Source organism: Perna viridis, chromosome 10, assembly GCF_037379345.1.
Source record: "Perna viridis isolate PV_CMFRI_1.1 ecotype Kerala chromosome 10, ASM3737934v1, whole genome shotgun sequence".
NCBI lineage: Eukaryota > Metazoa > Mollusca > Bivalvia > Mytilida > Mytilidae > Perna > Perna viridis.
In genome coordinates, this window is record NC_142454.1 from 27,486,199 (window position 1) to 27,508,662 (window position 22,464).

Genomic DNA, 22,464 nt, shown 5'->3' on the forward strand with positions numbered 1-22,464 from the left:
CAAGATTCAATATTCTTTATTTCACTCAGACACAAGTTATGTGTAACATGAGGCAAATACAAATACAATTAATGTACTTTTGCTTGGCCAATTTGTGATTAAGTACTGCTTGTCACGTTAAACCGCAATTTTTAATGAACGCATGTACATGTATGATACATAGTCGTTTGATCAGCCAATGATTTCTTCTCCCGATGCACTGAAAAACAAAGAAAAAGGAGGTTATGGTAACTTTATATAAAAATTAACAAATTATGTTTATATATATTTAAGAGGTGTTTCTTCGCAACTAGATGGAACAACATATGTATGAATGAATGTCCTGGTGATTTTTATAGCACTAGTTGCAACGTTTACTGCCAAAGCATTCGGAACGCATCAACCTTTCTAGTTACACAAAGCCGGTTATTATTTAGTTTAGCGGAAATGGCGGAGTGGTTTTGACTGCTACAAAAGTTAAATTAAATGTAAAGAGTCAATACATAAATGTATTGTGTCTGTGTTTGTTTTCCGACTTAGTCGGTATAGTTTCGCTTTTTACCCTTTGACCTTAAGGACGCACCTCTATGGAAACGCAAGTCACCTGATAGCGATTCTGTTTCCGGATAAGCCAAATACTGATAACTTAGTGGCGTTCGAAAAAATCTGTATAGAAAATTGAAATTGTGCGCCAGGTGTTATTTTCTTGAATGAAATGTAGAAACTTATAAGTAAAAAGAACAAAATTTTACTGCGTCGGCTATCTTTTTTTTAAAGATAGTACTTGTTTAAATAAATATTCGTAGTAATTTATTGCTAAATAAAACCTTTTACATGTAAGGCAAATATGTCAGTTTCCTGCTACCCTACCTACCCAAGTTTTTCTTGCTAGGTAGCAGCAAAGGAGACTATGAACTTTTTTGGCCTTACACAATATTCACCGAGGTCCGATTTAGAAAAGTGAGTTATCTTTCTTTACACACAATGAAACCTCTTACGGACATGGCTTACCCATCTAGTTTTTCACAAATGAAATGTTTAGTGTTTGCGCATGGATAGTCGGACCATGTACCATGGTGCCCTTTTAGAAATTCTGCAACGACACAGTTTTCGCCTTGGTGTCCATTTGGCTCGTTTGGTCCCCACTGGGTCGTAGTAATAATGGTTCCATCTGACGCATACTCCCATCGACCTTCAACTGGGATGTCTGTAATTCCCATCCAATACTCCAGTGTTCCTAAAATGTAAGAAACAGTGCTAGCGTAAACAGAGCTCCAACACGACAGATGCTCAGGGGCGGATCCAGGCAATTTGAAAAGGAGGGGTGCCAGCCGTTTTTTTTTTTTTGCAAAAAAAAGGGGGTGGCAGGACATTCTGACTTTACCATTTTGTGGTCAATTTTACACATGAAAATGACAATTTTTCCAATAAAAAGGAAGGATGACAACCCCTCCCCCCGGCACAATGGATCCGCCACTGATACTAAAACACGAGGGACGATAAGCGATTAAGCGCTTTTTTTTAAACTTTAATTAAGTCTATCTGCACATAGTTTGATATCTTTTTTTTTCTTTTGTCTGAAATTACTTTTCATGCATGGTCTATACTGGAAAAAAAATCAAATTATGTACGCATGACCGACACTTCAGTTTAATCGGTCAGAAAAAAATTTTTTATCGATCAATGCTTCTAAACAATTATCGATAAGATGAATGATAATCATTTGTATAATGTATAGAACTATATCTGTAGTTTCGAACCATGATGATCGATTCCATTTAACTCAGTTGCCAAAAAGGAGTGTTCGGTGGCAGTCCTTGGTTCCGCTAATTTTGAATGGAAGGCGGCACAGATGCTCTGAAAATGGAAACAAAGTTCTGAACAATCTTTTTTAGAATCTTTTTTAACAACAAAGATTTTAAATACGTTTTTGTGAAAACTGTACTTACTTCGACTCTCGAGCATTTCGTGTTTAAAACCAAATCTAGGATCATATAAATATGTTTTTGGTACCATATTTTAAATTCAAATGCTTTGTGAAAGTGACCAAAACGATATCTGCACATGTCTCCTATATCTCCCTGTTTGAAAGGAATTCTTGAAATGAATTTGTCTAATAACAAATGTTCAACAAAGTCAATGTGTTGTTTCTCAAACAGTGTGTGGGTTCCTGCATGATCTTCCAAAGGCGTATCCTGTTAGCATATTGCTGAGAGTAGGAATTATGCAACTATAATTGTGATTAGCTGCCCTCAATCCTGCATGGAGATACCCGATCGAAGAACTCGACCAGAGCATATAAGGACCGGGCTGCTGCGTTCCGGCGTTCACGATCTGGCCTATTCTCAGATCCTTTATAGGTTTGGGGCGTTTCTCAACTCAGTCTCAGTCAATGTTCTTTTTATAGTTGTCGGAAAACACATTATCATACTTACCACCGCGTCAGCCCAAGATGCCGTCATTTGAGACAAAAGGTAACATTTCTCTCCATTTTGAATCCACCCGACTCTACAGGCTACAAAGCAAAAATAAGGGATCATCATTTAATTTATAACAGAGAAGGAATTTTGGGATCGGAATCCCACATTTGTTTGGAATTATTGTTTTTTTTTTGGCTGTACTTTGGAAAAACTGAGCATACGATAACCCGGACCCCTTAAATAAATTTCTGGATCCATCCTTGCATTTAGACTCGGAGTGGGTATAATTGTATTAATAATATTTACGATGTATGAAAAGACATGACTATTGTGCGTATCACACATAAAAATGCACACAACATTCCCGTTTTTACAGTCATATAACTATTAATCAAAAGATCGAAAATAATAGACTATGAAATGTACATTACCCTTTTTTTTGCAGGGGCGGATCCAGACACTTTGAAATGGATTGGTGCCAGCCGAGATTCCAAAAAGGAGTGTTTGCTACGACATTTTTTTCTTACTATTTTTTGTCGACTTTACACATGAAAATTACAAATATTGCAATAAACAGGAGGGGTGCCAATCCCCTTACTCGCTTCGGGTCCGCCACTGTTTAGAGAATACTAAACTTCATGAAATACTGAAATCCCTAATGATGCCAGTGCGGACCGATGGACGGACAATGGTACGTCAGAATACGTACCCTAAAAAATCCGAGAAGGGCAAGCATATTAAGTAGTAGTTTTCCTACAAATTCTGTAATATGAAATACACCCTAAAAAGGCTACACATTTTTATGTTTGTTATTAAGTTACTTTTTAGGTGTACAATTATTCATTCCAATTTGTCTGTTCTAAGATTTGAAAATCCAATAGTTTCTATTATATTTTAGTGTCATTTACAGAGTTATCTTTCTTAATTTTGAATTCTACAGTGTATTCGATAATTATGATTTATTTTTATCTCCTAAGAACAAGGGTTACATTTGTATATGAAAAGCCACATGTCAATTTCTGTTTATCATAATCATTTAAACAAAATATCAAAAATAAAAATGTGAAGGCGTTCCAACCATGAATCACATATTGCATGATCCTTATCTGGAGTGACGCTGAAATTTTATAAAAGAAACGTTTAGAAACATAAAGAAGTAAAATACGGTAATCGATGAGTAGTTAAAATGCATGCAGGCGACCTTTCAGTCACAGCCAGGATGGGAACAAACTTCAGCTATCGATTGCTGCCATATTTCTTGAGTTTTCTTAATCATATTTCACGAGAGAAAAAGGCTAATTCTCTGTTAAAAAATTATATTTTAAACGCTCGCTAAAGCTGGCATGTTGAAAATTTATGTGGTGCAATAAAAGGAGAATCTATGCCACTATGTCAATTGCCGTCACATATAATAGTGATCATAAATAGGTCGATAACAAAGTTCAAATACTGCTACTTGATCGTGAAGAGGGATAGTAAGATTTTGTTATTTACAAAACTTCATCTTTTACAAACAAATGAAAGATATTTGTCAAAATGGCCCTGTCATTTGTAAAGTGTGTGGAGTACTGTGTAGTAAGACCAACAAGTAAATAAATAGAAATGTTTCCTTTCGTACTAAAAAAAAGTTTTTTATTTAGTATCAGTCCACATAAAATTCAGACACTACCAGTGTAAAGTGATAAAGGAAAACCCACCAAATTAACAATGCTTTTTCAGTCTACATATGCTACATATTCTGAATCACATAACGATAATTATTTCTGCATTTGGATCTGCACATTTTTTTTTTTTTAGAAAATCATACATCTCCCACTAAAATCAACAAAATCAAGAACAATACATGTATCTCTTGCAAAGTGCAAATTTCATGTACAATCTATAAATGTTTTATCTCAAAAGCGCAAAAACCAAATGAAAAACAAGGACTGGTCATGGGACCGCTAGCTGCTACTCAACAAGAAACAAAACTGAATTCAGTAGATTTATGATATGCATGAATGTACTTTATGTTTGATTTTTATACAGACCGCTAATAAAAATAATGACACAATTACCCTACATCCTTTGCAAACAACAATGATTTTGACATGCATACGTAATTTTATCGTTGCTGACATTGTTGAAAATGTAATAACATCAAAAGTAATAACATTGCTGAACACGGTTAAACTACAACTCTTGAAGTGTTCACGATCATTTCTCGCGCTTGACAATGTGACGGGTTGGTATCACTTTTATAAACCGAATAATTGCCTATGAAAGAGAGGACTTATTTACAACAAATGTATACTTACTAAAACAAACTCGCGTGTTCTGCTTTTTCAGGGACGGAGAAATGGGAAAATGGACGTTTCCTACAAGAGTCGAAAAGCAACTTCTGATATGCTTTACTCATAACAGTTTTAACTTCACATACCATGTACAAGTCTAGATGAATTTTTTTTAAAGAACCCATAAAGCGCCCAACATAACGACACATCAAATATTAAGCTTACAAACCTTCTATTTCCAAACAAGACACAATTAGTATTATCAAGGACAACACTTTGGCTACTATCATGGCGATGATCCAGATAACGAGATTGGGAGATACACAAGTACTTGGAATACGTCTTGCAGTCCAGTAGATAGTACAGTACAATCCGTCAAAATTACGCATGGACTTTCAATACCCCGCGTCTTGACAACAACTAATAAAAGATTGATCAAAAGTTGTCCATGATTGAAGGTAAACTAAAAGCACCAACCATTTTTATACTTATGGGTTGAGGCAGAGAGAGCTGGCATTTATGTCGGTGATAAGGATTTGTTTTTCGCTCAAGGGCAAAAGATTTATTTATATCTTAGCAGCAACCTATATAAATATTTTTTATTTGAAAATCTGCATTGTTAAGCAATGAGAAAATATAGAATCATTTATATATTTTTCAATGGATGAGTAAAAAAATTATATTTCCAAAATTTGAAACATTTATTTTTTTTCTTCAAAAAGATCTCAGCTCTACCTCGCGCAACTCCAATGGGCGGGGCTTTATAAATGATCCATATAAAATTCAGACATTGCCATGCACTGTATGGTACAGGCGAATCATGGTGCAGAAAAACCTATCGAACAAATTCATGATGTTTTTTTTTAATCTACGAACACATTTATACATATAGTCCTTTCAGTATTATGACCTGCAATGTTGGAGAAAACTATAAATTTACCGTCCACTTTAACAAGTTCAACAACAATAACTCCTGCAAAGCACAAGGAGTATGTGCAGAAAAATATAAAAATCAGCTCCAAAAACTAAAATGTTTCAAATAAATTTGAAAATTGCATAATACACAAGTTGAATACAATCCTTTATCAAAAACAAAGTTTCATTGCTGTTCATGTATGTGTTGCACTAAAATTGTAGATGATACTAAAGCGAAATTAGAAAATTTAGCCGAATAGTGTTAAAATAGCTTCTTTCAAGAAACATTTTTATATAGAAAGTCGAACTGTTTGATATTTATACAAAAAAAACAGCCTTCTGTACCATTAAAGCTCCCGACAAAAGGTGTTGTTGTTACATGTATACGTACGCGTAGATTGCGCTATATTTAAGAATTGGCAATAATAAAAATTGTGTCTATTGAAAAATAACATAAATTTTCCATGTGCATACTGTTCATTGCGCGAAGTATGTAAATTCTGTATAGTGACAAGTTGAAAATGCGTCTGCAAAATGTCAATTTACAACCAATTGATCATCTTTTATATATTTTTTTGGCTTATGTCTCTTTGTTTCAAGTACGACCATTGTAAATGTACATATTCCTTATACGTTATGTATTAGCAAACCTGGAGTTTTAGTTTTTAGGAAATTGGAAAATGCAGGGATATGTTATAATTAGTAGTTTAAAAAAAATGAAAATGCAAAATTGAGTGTCTGTCAGTTATTGGGTATCCAGTAGATACAAACAAAGGTCAGGTAAACTTGAATCGGGGTCCCATTCGACTAGATGTCGAAAGCAAGCCAAAATCAGTGGCATAGAATATTTGAAGATTAGAGACTTTGGAGACTTCAGTATTTGATTTTATATATTTTTATTGTTTATTTTTTTTTAAACTTAGTAATTATAAGGACGTGGGATTATGTTCTTGTGTGACGTTTTACTGCAACTACTGAATTAATTATTCAAATAAACTTGTGACCAGGGGCAGATTCAGGCGGGGGCGTGGCGGGCGTGCCCCCTCTAAAATTTGCAAAAGCATGGGTTGTCAGGGGAAGATTTAGGCGGTTTTAGGTTGAAACTTTAATTTCTCACGTGTACCCGAGGTATTTGTCTACCGACCAGCGTGCTGGACTGAAATAACCGAATACAATCTATCACATTATAGTTAATTTAATCATAAAAAAGTAAACTTAAACTAATGATTTTTTTTCGAGAAACGATGATATATTTTTAAATACGAAAAAACTGCTTTGAAAATGCCTCAGCTATCTGTCCTATTTTTTTCGGTATTAAAACCCAACTGCTAAGGCAAAAAAAGGGAAAACAGGAATGGTAGTTTCCTTTTATCAAGACAACTTTTAGACTTCGTGTATACTATTTCCATAAAACCTCTAGAATCCCTGTTAACGGACGAACAACCGCCAGACCACACTTATACCGTAATACTATAATACTTGCATATGAAAATGGCACAATACACTCATCCACAAATAAATACCTAACGAAAATAATAATTTAAAATATGCATGTCATGAAGAATAAGTCTTTGAGAAGGTAAGACAAAATGGGAAAAGTTTGAAACATGAATGTAAGGAAACCCGACGATCTGACAATATAGTTTCATTCAAAGAAATCTCTTTGAATTAAAAGGAACACTTTGCGTAATTGTTTCTTTTTCAAATAGAACGCTAGAAAAATGAGGTATTTATTTTTAAAATTTTTTTTGGTGTGGGGTTCGTGACTTTGAAATTAATTTGCAGTGCATTATAATGACACTTCAATTCATTTTAACAAGATAAAATAAAAATGACGTCTTCCTTTTTTATTCTAATGGTACAAATTAACAAATTAAAGTGTCTAAATGACAAGTTCTTGCATATTATTTTTCACACACACACACACACACACACACACACAATTTTTGATCATTACAGAGTCTGATACTTACATCTTACCATATTTCTATGATATAACATAGTTTATGAAAAATAAGATGGACATTTTGCCAAAGTAATGCATGAGAAATTGAAAGCACTCTCCTGGTTTCAGATGTAAATAGAGCTACACGTCAAAAAGAGTACATGTAATTTATTTTGTATAATAAGATAGCTACTTTTAAGGACCGCGCACGCACACACACACACACACACACACACACATACACACACACACACACACACACACACACATATATATATATATATGATTTTTTTAAATAAGAAAGAAATGGTGACAAACCTCTTAGCTTTTTCATTGGAAAAAAAATATTATGATAAAAATGCCTATCGGAAACTCGAAAAAAAAAAGTCGAAATGACGATCTGGCTCTTGGGTCAAGCCATGTCATAGGAACTACGTATCATCAACTGTTCAAATATCGACCTCTTGCTATGAATCAAAGCTGATGTAGGTCATGGTTCCACTCGAAACGTCTTTAAACGAATTAAAGCAGTAATGTTGTGAATACCCAAAATATGTCCGAAGCGAATTTAGCTCACTTGAAAAAACTCGAGTTACACAAAAAACAAATTAGAAGTCAAATCAGATTAATTCACAGAGGTCAAAACAATAGTTTAGGTAACAGAAACAATGAAATTATGTTGATTCGTAAAAAGAAACCACTCGGCTCTCGGGCTCGTGGTTTCTTTTTTTTTTCGAATCAACGGCATTTCATTGTATCTCTATTTCATAAGCTTTAAAATAGGCAAATAGAAAATTCAAATAGTAAGTTGAAACTTCAACGAAATAGTAGGCCTGATACCATTGTTAGTGAATTTACCCCTTTGATATATATATATATATATATATTTTTTTTTTTCTATCTCAAAAGTGTATAGCATTCGAATGCCACACTTAAGGTTATGCGGTCTGTAAACCGAAAAGAAATAAGAAAGAAACTTATTTTTGTTAGTTTTTGCATTCATGGATCACCACCCGTTCGATATTGATAAAGTGTAAAATTCTACTAATGTTGTGAAAAAGATCATAATGAGAGAATATCGCTCCAGTATAAATGCGACGGTTCTTGGTTTGGTTCGAGTTGGACTCGGGGAAATGTTTAATGTTTTGAATTTTTTGGTAAAAATGTTATCATTAAAATGCCGTTTCTACTTTCGATAATCAATTAGTCATATTTTATCACAGGGAAATTTGTAAGCTCATGCCGTCACACATGTATTTTCCCATTCAACCAAATATACATGTACATGTATCATTGATTCGTGACGTATTTAAATGCCTAATTATATCATTTATTGTTAGTACATTTCAATGAACAAAATACCGGGAAAGTTGGTCCAAGTCTTTTAGAATAACACACATGTATGATAAATATTTATTCATTTGGCCCATGTCTTTAGAAGATATTTATGTATACCAACAAATTCATGTTTTAGTTTTTAGTGGAGTCCGAGTTGCTCATTTGCTTTTGTTACTTTGTAAGTATTATTTTAGTTACGTTATGTTCTTTGTTGTGTATGTCTGTTTTCCATGTCTGGTCTTTGTCCCTGGATTACATTCTTTTGATTACCGCTATAACCTTGTTTCCCTTGATTACTCTTTGATTACCGCTATAACCTTGTTTCTCTTGATTACTCTTAATAGACCCTTTTGTGCTAAGGTTGGGGTAGTTGATGAACATGCGTAGAACATGCTCAATATACACTTCCGCGAGGAAAATTCTTTTGTTCTACCCAAGCCCTACCTCGCGGAGGTGTATATTGAGGATGCTCACCAGCTTACCACACACGGGTCTAGTCAGAATTTGAATTCTTTAAGAAGAATAATTGACATCATCATTTTTAATAGATTTATATTTTATTTTTTTTCTCCTAAATATATTTCAAACACTTAATACCAATCTTATTATATGTACTGCCCTGCCTCTGGTTATAACTTAAGTTGTGGTCACTGAACACCATTTTACCTATTCCGGACATTGAAATATTATTTCAAAAATCTTTTAATTATCAAATTTACATATTGTCATTTTTCAGTATTGATAACTGTTGCCAACTGTATTTTAGTATCTTTCGACCTTGTGCGCTACACTGCCCTGATGGACGCTGTATTCGTAAATTAAATATTTCTGTGTTTGTTTGTTATGATGCACAACCTTCATACTAATTTTCATTAAAATTGCTTGAAAGGTGTAGGGGGAGTTGAGCTTACAAGAAATTTGAACAGAAGAACGGACGGACAGACAGACATACAGGCTGGATGATTATTACATACAACAACCATGTTAGCGTAGGTACGAGTACGTAAACTTTAAATGTAAACACAGATAATTTAATTTATGGTCGTACATGAAACTAGACAAACCCGTTTGAGTCAATCATTCATCGTTTATTGACGAAAAATACACGGTCAACCTATAATACTACCGCCCGATCCTCTGAAAAAAAGAAAAAAAAATGAATTCAATATTCATTCACATACAAACTGAAACGCTAGAGCATGGATTTTAAATACGCGTTTTAGGTAATTTTGAAGTTCTGGTCTATGAACCTGTTGTCCGCGACGGCCCATGACAAGCCGACAAAAATTCAAACTTTAATTTTAAACCCGATTTTAGGGAATGTAAACATCACTAATTTGAAGGTTTATGGTGGGTATATGATACAAAGCACATTCATAATATTTGTTTCCAAATATAGAATTAATTTATTCATGCAATTGCTGATTTAGAAGTTTGGGGAGCATCTAATACACAAACATTTTGACACGATTAAATCCACCTCTAAAATACATACGAAAGAAAAAAGTTTTATTTTGATTTGTCTAAAGTCATACCCTTGAAGTTGTTCGCATACAAAATATTTTTGAGCACCGCATGGGTAGTCAGCCCATTCGCCATGTTTCCCTGTTCGGAAATCCAACTCGACACAGTCTTCGGCATTGTCATGACCACCCTCATGGTGTCCCCACGGGGTTATTGTAAGGTTAGTTCCATCAGATGCATATTTATATTGACCTTCATTGTTTGCATCTGTAACCCCTATCCAATATGCCCCTCCTGAAAACAAACATGGCTTGATAAAAAATACAAAAAAAACAAAACAAACAATATGCCAAATTAAAAGTTCATTTTTTCTCGAACACTTTTTAACATTTACATGTACGATAAATGGTGAAGGTTCAAAGATCCTCGAACAAATCTTTTCGGAATATTGTGTAACAGCACTGCAGTCGGTTTCTGAACAATTTAAGATAAAACTTTTCGAATTTGTGTACCTATAACGACTTGCAAGATTAAGAAAAAAATGGACAATTAACCCCCTCTCTAAAATAGAAATCTTAGCTAAATCAGTCGTATGGTGCATTTCATGTCTTGACACTGTATACATAGTGTCGAAGGGATTTGTCGCAAAATATGTTGCTCTGGATGCTGGCGGGAAAATCAAAGGAAATGTTAGAAGCTTGTTTGAAACGGGGCAGACCGTAATGGGTGGGAATAAAGTGTGGATTCTCTTAGGAATGACCCCGAAACGGGCATTGGTGAGTTGTTTTTTTCGCATTCAGTTACTGTATTTTATGTACTGAATCTCATTGTTTATTTTAAATGTTTATCAGTTTGCCGAGTAACTTTATTTTAAATTTTCGTACCGTAGCTATGTGTAGCAGTTCGGATTTCGAAACATGTATGAATTGTTTATAATTGTACGCATGTATGAAATTACTTTAAGAAACCAAGAAGAAACAATAAATGAATGAGTAAGTAAATAGATATATTATAAATAAATAAACAAAATAATTTTGAAAGTTCAAGTAAATTAGTGTGAGGTAATAAGAGCCTAATTACATGTCGTTGGCTGGAAATCGTGGTCTGAAGAAAATATCGGCATGATAGTTATAAACAGTTAAGTGTAAGTTTTTGTAAGAATCAAGCAAAATGGAAAAAAAATCAAAATGTTCATTTCCAGTGCATTTCAATGGAAAATCTTGACTGTTTTCCTCGATTCTGATGGTGCAAATAATTAAATTTAATATTCAAAATGGTAGTTTTGTTTTCATGATACCTTTTTTTCATCAACTGCCTGATTCTTACCGAGATTTACACTTAGATACAATACGCCAGACCTAGTGATTTATTACTAAGGAAAAATTTCCCAATACTACGGGGCCCCAATGAAAAGCTCCTGACTGTATCGAAATTGATTAAAATGTTTCATGAACTTGTCAAAGCTCACTGAGTAATAACCCCGCATTTCTCCAAAACCCATTTAGGAAACCCCATTCATTGGGAAGAAAATGCAGAATGGGAGATGCACAGTGGTATTATCTGATGAAAACATGCAATATTCATCGATACAATTCAGCAGTCTTGGAAAAGTTCCTGATAGAAACTGGGGACGGACGAACATCATGATCAAGATGAAATGTCAATTGAAAGTGGTTCAATGATAAAATTAGAAAATATCTCATATTGTGGAACTACAAGGGTAAGATAATCTGCTTTAAGAAAAGGTACAAACCGTGATGATCAAGGTTACTTATTGTAGATACAAGAAAAGATTGTTCATTGGCTGTTCTAGGTTCCGCTAGTTTTGACTGAAAAACTTTGCAGACATTCTGAAAAAAAAAAGAATCATATCGTTATATCTTCCTATACAATCGTTCAGTTGTAAATCACCGTTATTATTTTGTATATTCATTTACATTTTTTCTTTTGGTATTCTGTAGGTGTACAATTTTTCAACTGCCGCCATCACGAACCAATGATAATATTTAAAACTAGAAAAAGTGTGAGCAATGCTCTCTGAATTAATTGATACCGCCACTCTCCCATTTGATTACATGCACCTTTTAACCTGCATTTTGATTTGGATCAAGATCTAAAATAGTATGTGCACAATGGGAACATGTAGTAAAAATTGAGTGAATGTTTCATTCAATTCCATTCTATGATATAGGAGGAGTAACGGATAAGAAATGGGTTCCCCGTGTCACCATTTTCACAAATGACAAAGACTATGTATTGCTACGTGGAACCCTCAAATTGATTCAGATCAAAACCAAAAATAGGAGGTGTACAATGGGAATATGTAATAATGATTCTGTGTTTCATTTTATTCCAATCATTTTGGTGTAGAAGGAGCAACAGATAAGAGATGAGTTCTTCGTGTCCCCATATTCACAAATGACAGTCCATGTTTTGCTGTGTGAACCCCCCCTAAATTGATTCGATTACAATCTAAAATAAAAGGTGCAAACAATGAACATAGAATAATGATTCGCTGAATATGTCATTCAATTACATTCAGTGATGTAAAAGGATTAACGGATAAGAGATGAATCCACCTGTGTAACGGAAGGAAGTACGGACAGAGGGAAGGATGGATGGACGGACGGACGGTCACCCTAATCGCCATGTCAGTACAATATACCTCCCACTTACAAAATGAACAGCCTGAGAAAATTCAAACAAAGAATAGCGAAGACAAACACGATAACAAAAAATACAAACACTACCCCCCCCCCCCCAAAAAAAAAAAGAAAAAAGAAAAAAAACAACAACTTATAAAAGAAGTCTTAAATTACCGACGCTTCATCCCAAGTTGCTATCAAATTGGCCAAGATATAGCATTTGTGTCCATGACCAAACCACCCATGGCGACATGCTAACATAAAACATGAACAAAAACAAACTAATTAATCAACAATACAAATGTGAACATAATGCATCATTATTCTAAATCTGATACTGAATTGTTGGAAGTAGCCTTAAAACTATCCAGAGAATGTTTACAATATTAGAACAGGATATACAAAATAACCAGGTTCTCTGAAGTTTTCACTTATAAACCTCTAATGATTGTAAACTGGCCAAAACCAGGCTTGTCTTTATAACTTATAGAAAATGTTAAAAACATTCTTTAAATAATTTAAGTTGCAATCTTTATAAGAATCAGGCAGTGGGTGGAACATGGTATGAAAACAACCATCATTATGATAGTTTATTTGAGTATTTGCACTATCAGAATCTGGGGAAAACACGATTTTCCATATCATGTTGGTGCATTGAGATATAATTTCATTAAAATACACTGTAAATGAACATTTAAAAGGCAATAACTCTGTCAAAACATCATTTTTCTAGCAAAGTTTCAAAGTTAGCATTTTACTAAAAAATTAATGAGCAAATCCAATGATGCAGAGATCAAATAATGGTCTTTTCAAATAGAAAAAAGCATGCTTCAGTAAAAGTATATCGTCAGATCGGTGGGGTTTTCCCATGCATATTTCTATTTTTTTCCCATTTTGCCTGATTCCTACAAAAACTTACACTTAAGTACAGTAAAAACTGAAAGAGCTTCGTAGTCATATTTGGTTGGTTATACCAAAGGGTTATTTTTAAGGGTTATTATAATTGCGGAGTGCGGACTGATCGACGTTAAGGTTACAGACCACCAATTCAACCAATGAGCATTTGGAACGTACGCAAAAATAGTCCTACGCAGAAATTACCTCTGTTCCTCATAGTGCTGTGAAAAAAAGTACTCATTTTATTTTTATGAAATTAAACAGTTTCTGAAAGGAAAAACATTTCTGTACATTTTATAGGTGCATTTTGCTTCTTGTGATGTGAAGCCTAATCTCCATAATGATTTCTAAATATAACCCTATCTTGTGAAAACACTGGGATTTTGCATGCTATTTATAGACCCTTCACTGCCGATGACCAGTACTACACTGCACGTCTGCTAACCCCACATGCCATTCTGAGAATTGTGACCTGACATATGTAGAATCATACTGATATATAGTCCTCTGCAGGTTAAAGTTAAGGTAAAGTCCAAAGAAGCCATTGAATATTGTGAAATTAGCATAGAAGCCTATGGGAAGTGGAATTAGTGGTTTCTAACCTGAAGAAAAACAAAAAGGACCACAAAGACCAACACAGAAATAAAAAAAACATTGCTTTCACGTACCTTTTACATGCATACAAGAGATGATAACAATTACAAGGGACGACACTTTTCGACTAGTCAGATACATACTGTAGAACAGATTACCAAGAACTAGATCTAGAAAGAATTTATATAATTAGATAACCCCTTCCTACACGAATTTTACATGACGTAAGTTAGCTATACCAGTCCTGAGTTCTGCTTAATCTCCTGTGCAGAGATATCTTTTCTACTTCAAAGCTTTTGCATTGTACTTATCCTGGTTCCCGGGACTACGTTCCAGGTATTAGCTACTAGCAATACACTCTCATCAGTATATATATACAAGTATTAGCTTTTCAATAAAGCAAGTCGTCTCTTAGCGTTAAAATAGAATACGTGAATGTCCTTAAATGTTATATTTTTCTTATTTAAAAATTATAAAAGATATAAATTTTTAAATATGTACGGTAAATAATTTTCGGTAAAAAATAAAACTTTTAAGGGCTGTAATGTTTCAAAACATTTTGAATTTTGATGTAATTTTGCAGGTGGGTAGACTTTTTAATGCTCTACATTATGGCTCCATATATTGATTATCTATCTTGTATAGTTTAAGAGCTGCAGCTCTATCAAACTATATGAATTTTGATGAAGTTTTGCCGGAAGGTAGAGTTTGAATGTTCTACATTAATGCTTCTTACATTGATTATCTATCTTGATGCTGACAGACTCCCAAAGATATATCCTAGGGTACATAGTTTCTTAGAAATTGACTTTGACATAAAACGTAACCAAAGTCAATCATGCATGATCAAACTTTCTTCTATGTTTACGACAAAATCATTCATGCGCGAAAAGCCCGCGAAAATAAAACGGGAATACACGATAAATATTGTCGTGAATACTAAATAACATCGATAGTATCAAAACTTTCTTGAAATTATTGTTACATATCAATACCATATTGAATGTATATCGTAACTCTTTTTTTTATTTGATCGTTGCCACTATTTACGAAGTTTACCGATTTTTCTTATTTAAGACTGGTTTCCGTTCAGCCAGTATCAGTCTAAAGAAGATGCTACAATAATGATAATATACCGTAAGCGCATACGGTTCTACGTATTGATTTTAGAGTGTGTTATGTTGTCAGTCAATCATAAATAATCGGGGCTTCAGTTCTGCGTTATTTGAGATTTTTATCCAATGAGATGATGGTTTTCAATTTCTTCGTGCATGTTATCTGCTTTCAATTCTTTATAATCGTCTCCACGGAGACGATTAATAACATACAGAATATTGCGATCGGGAACCAGTCTACATCGTACGTAACCCTGTACATTCATGTAATAAGAAAAATAAAACTGTAATCTCCTAAGCTTGGCATATTTGTAATCAACCATCTCCCCATGCAGATCATAGCTGGATCCAAACGGAAGGGGTGATGGGAAGAAGGGCGGGACTCTCGCCCTTTTGCTTGAAAAAAAAAAAAAAATCACTGGAGCCCCCTTTTGAATTTCTGCGTGGACCTACCAGTGGAGTCTGAGTTGCTCATTTGCTTTTGTTATTTTGTATGTATGATTTTAGTTACTTTATGTTCTTTGTTGTGTATGTCTGTTTTCCATGTATGGTCTTTGTCCTTGGATTACATTTTTTTGATTACCGCTATAACCATGGTTCCCTTGATTACTCTTAGAACATCTTCCTAATTTCTCATCTTGCTATTTAGGGTGCAACACTTTCTCAAGGCATCATAGTAGTAGTGAACATTCGAGAATGCTGGTGGAGACTTTCATAGGTAGGACAAAAATGAATAATTGATAGCCTAAATCTCACTTGTTTTGATCGAACACCTCTTTTCAAAACTTTCTGTAATAACATTTGGTTACTTTGTGTAAGGTAGAGGTTACAGACCACCAATTCAATCAATGAGCATTTGGAACGTATGCAAAAATAGTCCTACGCAGAAATTACCCCTGTTCCTCGTAGTGCTGTGAAAAAAGTTCTCCTCTTATTTAAAAAATTTAAACAGTTTCTGAAAGGAAAAACATTTCTGTACATTTTATAGGTGCATTTTGCTTCTTGTGATGTGAAGCCTAATCTCCATAATGATTTTTAAATATACCCCTATCTTGTGAAAACACTGGGATTTCCCATGCTATTTATAGGCCCTTCACTTCCGGTGGCCAGTACTGCACTGCAAGTCTGCTAACCCCACATGCCATTCTGAGGATTGTGAGCTGACATATGTAGAATCATGCTGATATATAGTCCTCTGCAGGTTAAAGTTAAGGTAAAGTCCAGAGAAGCCATTGAATATTGTGAAATTAGCATAGAAGCCTATGGGAAGTGGAATTAGTGGTTTTTAGCCTTAAGCTGAAGCCATGGCAAAATGAAAAGTTTCTTGAAATAGCTTTAAACTACTTGAAGATCTTGTTAACTTTGCCATGAGAGGAATACACTACAAAAATCCTTCAAAATATGCATTTTTTTAAGTTATAGGTCCAAATTATGGAAAATTGGTCTTTTTGGCTGATTTTTATGTCCTATCTTGTAAAAAGTGTAGAAAATTTAGTAAAAATATCAAATATTAAATTTTGAGTGATATATTTACCTAAATATGGTGGTAATAAGCACTTGAAATCAAGTTTTGTGTAGATTTGAGCAAAAATTAGGTTAGAAATGAGGAAAAACTCACTTTCATTACTGCGGTTAAGGCCATATAAGCATTCCCCTATGGCAACATGGAAAATCCATTATTGAGTACTTTTTTTGCTTTAGGTGCCCTTTACTGGTCATGTTTTAATGTGAAAACACTGTATTTACAAATTTAAAGCCAAACATATCATCTTTTGTGAAAATTTAAGGATTTAGGATTTTTGACATGTGATCAAGAAAAAGGGGGAGGCATGTCAGAAATAAATTTTTAAAAATAGACCAATTTCTCAGAAAATGATTACTTTTAAAACTATTTCTTCATTAATATTGTTAAAAAGCAAGTTGTGATTGATATTTTTTATTTGAAAAGTCAGAAAAAGTTCTTTGCAAATATTTAATGCATTTAAGTATGGTAGAATATTGTCACTTTTTTGCTTGCCCAACTTGGTTACCCTATATTTAAAAATCAAATATTTAAAAAAGTGCTTGTCACATTTCACTGAAACTTTGCAAATGCATTCAGTATGTGTGTAGGAAGATACCTGTATAGTTATTTACTTTTTCTAAGACAAAAAGTGACTCTTTAGGTTACAGACCACCAATTCAACCAATGAGCATTTGGAACGTACGCAAAAATAGTCCTACGCAGAAATTACCTCTGTTCCTCATAGTGCTGTGAAAAAAGTTCTCATCTTATTTAAAAAATTTAAACAGTTTCTGAAAGGAAAAACATTTCTGTACATTTTATAGGTGCATTTTGCTTCTTGTGATGTGAAGCCTAATCTCCATAATGATTTTTAAATATACCCCTATCTTGTGAAAACACTGGGATTTCCCATGCTATTTATAGACCCTTCACTTCCGGTGGCCAGTACTGCACTGCAAGTCTGCTAACCCCACATGCCATTCTGAGGATTGTGAGCTGACATATGTAGAATCATGCTGATATATAGTCCTCTGCAGGTTAAAGTTAAGGTAAAGTCCAGAGAAGCCATTGAATATTGTGAAATTAGCATAGAAGCCTATGGGAAGTGGAATTAGTGGTTTTTAGCCTTAAGCTGAAGCCATGGCAAAATGAAAAGTTTCTTGAAATAGCTTTAAACTACTTGAAGATCTTGTTAACTTTGCCATGAGAGGAATACACTACAAAAATCCTTCAAAATATGCATTTTTTTAAGTTATAGGTCCAAATTATGGAAAATTGGTCTTTTTGGCTGATTTTTATGTCCTATCTTGTAAAAAGTGTAGAAAATTTAGTAAAAATATCAAATATTAAATTTTGAGTGATATATTTACCTAAATATGGTGGTAATAAGCACTTGAAATCAAGTTTTGTGTAGATTTGAGCAAAAATTAGGTTAGAAATGAGGAAAAACTCACTTTCATTACTGCGGTTAAGGCCATATAAGCATTCCCCTATGGCAACATGGAAAATCCATTATTGAGTACTTTTTTTGCTTTAGGTGCCCTTTACTGGTCATGTTTTAATGTGAAAACACTGTATTTACAAATTTAAAGCCAAACATATCATCTTTTGTGAAAATTTAAGGATTTAGGATTTTTGACATGTGATCAAGAAAAAGGGGGAGGCATGTCAGAAATAAATTTTTAAAAATAGACCAATTTCTCAGAAAATGATTACTTTTAAAACTATTTCTTCATTAATATTGTTAAAAAGCAAGTTGTGATTGATATTTTTTATTTGAAAAGTCAGAAAAAGTTCTTTGCAAATATTTAATGCATTTAAGTATGGTAGAATATTGTCACTTTTTTGCTTGCCCAACTTGGTTACCCTATATTTAAAAATCAAATATTTAAAAAAGTGCTTGTCACATTTCACTGAAACTTTGCAAATGCATTCAGTATGTGTGTAGGAAGATACCTGTATAGTTATTTACTTTTTCTAAGACAAAAAGTGACTCTTTAGGTTACAGACCACCAATTCAACCAATGAGCATTTGGAACGTACGCAAAAATAGTCCTACGCAGAAATTACCTCTGTTCCTCATAGTGCTGTGAAAAAAGTTCTCATCTTATTTAAAAAATTTAAACAGTTTCTGAAAGGAAAAACATTTCTGTACATTTTATAGGTGCATTTTGCTTCTTGTGATGTGAAGCCTAATCTCCATAATGATTTTTAAATATACCCCTATCTTGTGAAAACACTGGGATTTCCCATGCTATTTATAGACCCTTCACTTCCGGTGGCCAGTACTGCACTGCAAGTCTGCTAACCCCACATGCCATTCTGAGGATTGTGAGCTGACATATGTAGAATCATGCTGATATATAGTCCTCTGCAGGTTAAAGTTAAGGTAAAGTCCAGAGAAGCCATTGAATATTGTGAAATTAGCATAGAAGCCTATGGGAAGTGGAATTAGTGGTTTTTAGCCTAGATGAACAGTACTGGATATTGCAACTCTAAATCTGTGTAGAAAAGTGATCTGTGTTGTAGTCTCTATACCCCTAGTGTGAGCATGTCTCCACAGTGGATATCCATAGAGTCTTGAAATTTCATAGAAGACTTCATTTAAAACTAGCACTTTTTTACCCTAGCTTCACCACCCATAAAAAATCAAATGGTAGTTCCCTTAGTGTGTCTAGAATTTTACAATTTTGAACCGAATAGACTATCAAAACAAACAAACAAACAAACAAACACAAAAACAAAACAAAAAACAAAACAAAAAAACAAAAAAAAAACCAACAAAAAAAAAAAAAAACAAAAAAAAACAAAAAAAACAAAAAAAACAAAAACAAAAACAAAACAAAAAACAAAAAACAAAAACAATAAAAACAAAACAAAAACAAAAACAAAAACAAAATGCAGGTTGTTTTTATTTCATTTTGCATTTTTAAACATATCTATAAATCACACCAAAAGTAGTAAAATTATCCGCCATATATGTGTGTATTGTGTTAACACGGAAAGTTAAATTTACTTTTTAACAAACTGTCGCTTTACATTTTCTTGTGCAATACAAAAATCGTGGCCTTTTTGGGGGAGGTGGATAGGGGGATACTTAACATGTTTACTCCACTACGATCCTTTGAATTGTAGAAGATCAAAATGTTTTTGATAATTTGGAATTTGATAATTTCAAATGATTGCCGAAAATTATTGAGAATATAAGTAATTGTACTTACAAAGGCTGTATATCTTAATGGGTCAATTTGTGGAACGTACAATTATTTGGAATGTGCACCAATTTGCTATCAAGAAATCTTTTCAACTGTCTACATGTACCTGCGATAAAATGTTATACAGTGAACCATATTCAAGTACGAATTTTGGTAACTCCAGAACTGTGCTTGCATACATGTACAAACAAAACTACATGTAACTGTTCCGTTGGTAGTCCTGATTAAATAAGAATAAATACAATTGTCGTAAAAAAACATTCAAAATTTAGCCTAGGGTTGCTTCAATAAGGCTTGTGGTTAATAGGAAGTTACATGCTACAATAGGTGGTCGGTAGGTTTGGATATACAAAAGAATATTTTAATGTTTTGAAACTAGTTTTATCACATAATCATTGGATGAACCATAAAAAGGGTCTGAAATATATTGTACAGATGAACCATTGATAGGGTCTGAAATACATTGTACATATGAGCTTCATAGGGTATGAAATACATTGTACAGATGAGCTATTCATAGGGTCTGAAATATATTGTACAGATGAGCTATTCATAGGGTCTTAAATATATTGTACATGTGAACCATTGACAGGGTCTGAAATACATTGTACATATGAGCCATAGGGTATGAAATACATTGTACAGGTGAGCTATTCATAGGGTCTGAAATATATTGTACAGATGAACCATTGATAGGGTCTGAAATACATTATACAGATGAGCCATTCATAGGGTCTAAAATACATTGTACAGATGAGCTATTCATGGGGTCTGAAATATATTGTACATATGAGCCATTGATAGGGTCTGAAATACATTATACATATGAGCCATTCATAGGGTATGAAATACATTGTACAGATGAGCTATTGATAGGGTCTGAAAATCATTGTACAGATGAGCCATTCATAGGGTCTGAAATACATTGTACAATCAAAACTGTCTGGTATATTGCATCTGTAATTTAACATAGTCAAAATACTTTTTAAGATTATGTAATTGATTCAATATAAGCTACTTTGAAGTTTCTTAGATTTCGGTGTATATTTCTGCGTAAAATGTTGGGGTGTAAATACCTTCGAGTATAAGGTTTTATAGGATGTAAATGAAGCACAGATCCCAAAGGTACTTGGAGTCGTTGGTATCAGTTTTTCTTTTCCCAAATTGTCGACTTTTTTTTTTTATCTGTGGCAGCATCCCTTCAGCTACTTCGTGTGGATTTTTCATATCACAATTCATACGTTATGTCAAGGCTAGCCGTAACTACGCAGACTTTTGGTATCGATAGTGCTAGAATTCTTACAATTAGGCTTTTGGAACAAGGTTATGCTGCTACAAGATTGAAGTCATCACTTCAGAATTTTTATGGTCGTCATAGTGAACGGTGTTATGGTGTATCCACCTGCACCAGGGGAGCTGATTTGTTTAATGTGTCATAGTTTTTATTTCCTTTTTTTCGTCTACCCTGGACTTGACTTTTTAAGAGTAAGTCAGCGGGTGTTTCTAGAAAGAGGACGCTTACCCTACCGGTGCACCCGGTTCATGCTTCCAGTGTTTAGTTGAGTCCGAGTTGCTCATTTACTTTTGTTACCTTGTATGTATTATTGTAGTAATTTTATGTTTTTTGTTGTGTGTGTGTCTGTTTTCTATGTCTAGTTTTTTCCCTGGATTACATTCTTTTGATTCTTTTTGAAACTTGGTTTCCGTGATTACTGTACCATAACAACTTCATATCTTTACCTTCATGCTGTTCATTTGAAAGTAAATTTCCAACTTTTGTATATGTTATCAATTATATTTGCATTGTTTTTTTGGACTCTGATATGTCATTTTCCAAAGTTTCGTATATCATGTATATACAATTTACAATTACAGAGTACATAATTAAAAAAGGGGACCTCAATTGAATAAAAGGAATGGACCTTAGAAAAGACAGCACTTCATTTCGGCTGAAAGTGTCTGTAATATTGCATTTTTAATCCGTATTATTCTGCAAATTACGACGAACTTTATCATTTATACGTTTGAAACATTTAATTTATATTTTTGTTGAAATTTCATTACCCCCACCTCCCCGTTTTCAGTGGGATTATTTTTTTTTCGTAATTGTGATGTATTGTCAAAGAGATATTCCTACTTAATATTGAATAGTTACAGAAG

General features: G+C 33.7%; 2 protein-coding genes across 2 annotated transcripts; both read right to left on the bottom strand.

The window, feature by feature from the left end:
* Positions 1 to 5,076, bottom strand: LOC148605209 (perlucin-like). The gene is made up of 5 exons (XM_088548956.1): positions 4,902 to 5,076; positions 2,415 to 2,494; positions 1,740 to 1,836; positions 991 to 1,216; positions 1 to 199 (listed from the first exon to the last, which is right to left on the bottom strand). The coding sequence occupies exons 1-5, from the start codon at positions 5,059 to 5,061 to the stop codon at positions 172 to 174; spliced, it is 591 nt and encodes a 196-aa protein (XP_088405082.1). The 5' UTR covers positions 5,062 to 5,076; the 3' UTR covers positions 1 to 171.
* Positions 5,077 to 9,943: 4,867 nt separating this feature from the next.
* On the bottom strand, positions 9,944 to 20,329 carry LOC148605210 (C-type lectin mosGCTL-7-like). The gene is made up of 6 exons (XM_088550506.1): positions 20,311 to 20,329; positions 14,545 to 14,640; positions 13,154 to 13,233; positions 12,088 to 12,184; positions 10,406 to 10,628; positions 9,944 to 10,007 (listed from the first exon to the last, which is right to left on the bottom strand). The coding sequence occupies exons 2-6, from the start codon at positions 14,609 to 14,611 to the stop codon at positions 9,980 to 9,982; spliced, it is 495 nt and encodes a 164-aa protein (XP_088406632.1). The 5' UTR covers positions 14,612 to 14,640; positions 20,311 to 20,329; the 3' UTR covers positions 9,944 to 9,979.
* Positions 20,330 to 22,464: the final 2,135 nt, after the last annotated feature.

Excerpts from the sequence above, each read along its gene's own strand:
- LOC148605209 (XM_088548956.1), bottom strand. The coding sequence starts at position 5,061 with ATGCGTAATTTTGACGGATTGTACTGTACTATCTACTGGACTGCAAGA. Across the intron at positions 1,837-2,414 it reads CATCTTGGGCTGACGCGGTG|AGCATCTGTGCCGCCTTCCA; the intron begins GTAAGTATGATA and ends TTCCATTTTCAG. Across the intron at positions 1,217-1,739 it reads AAATGGAATCGATCATCATG|GAACACTGGAGTATTGGATG; the intron begins GTTCGAAACTAC and ends CTTACATTTTAG.
- LOC148605210 (XM_088550506.1), bottom strand. The coding sequence starts at position 14,611 with ATGTATCTGACTAGTCGAAAAGTGTCGTCCCTTGTAATTGTTATCATC. Across the intron at positions 12,185-13,153 it reads CAACTTGGGATGAAGCGTCG|AATGTCTGCAAAGTTTTTCA; the intron begins GTAATTTAAGAC and ends TTTTTTTTTCAG. Across the intron at positions 10,008-10,405 it reads GTATGCGAACAACTTCAAGG|AGGATCGGGCGGTAGTATTA; the intron begins GTATGACTTTAG and ends TCTTTTTTTCAG.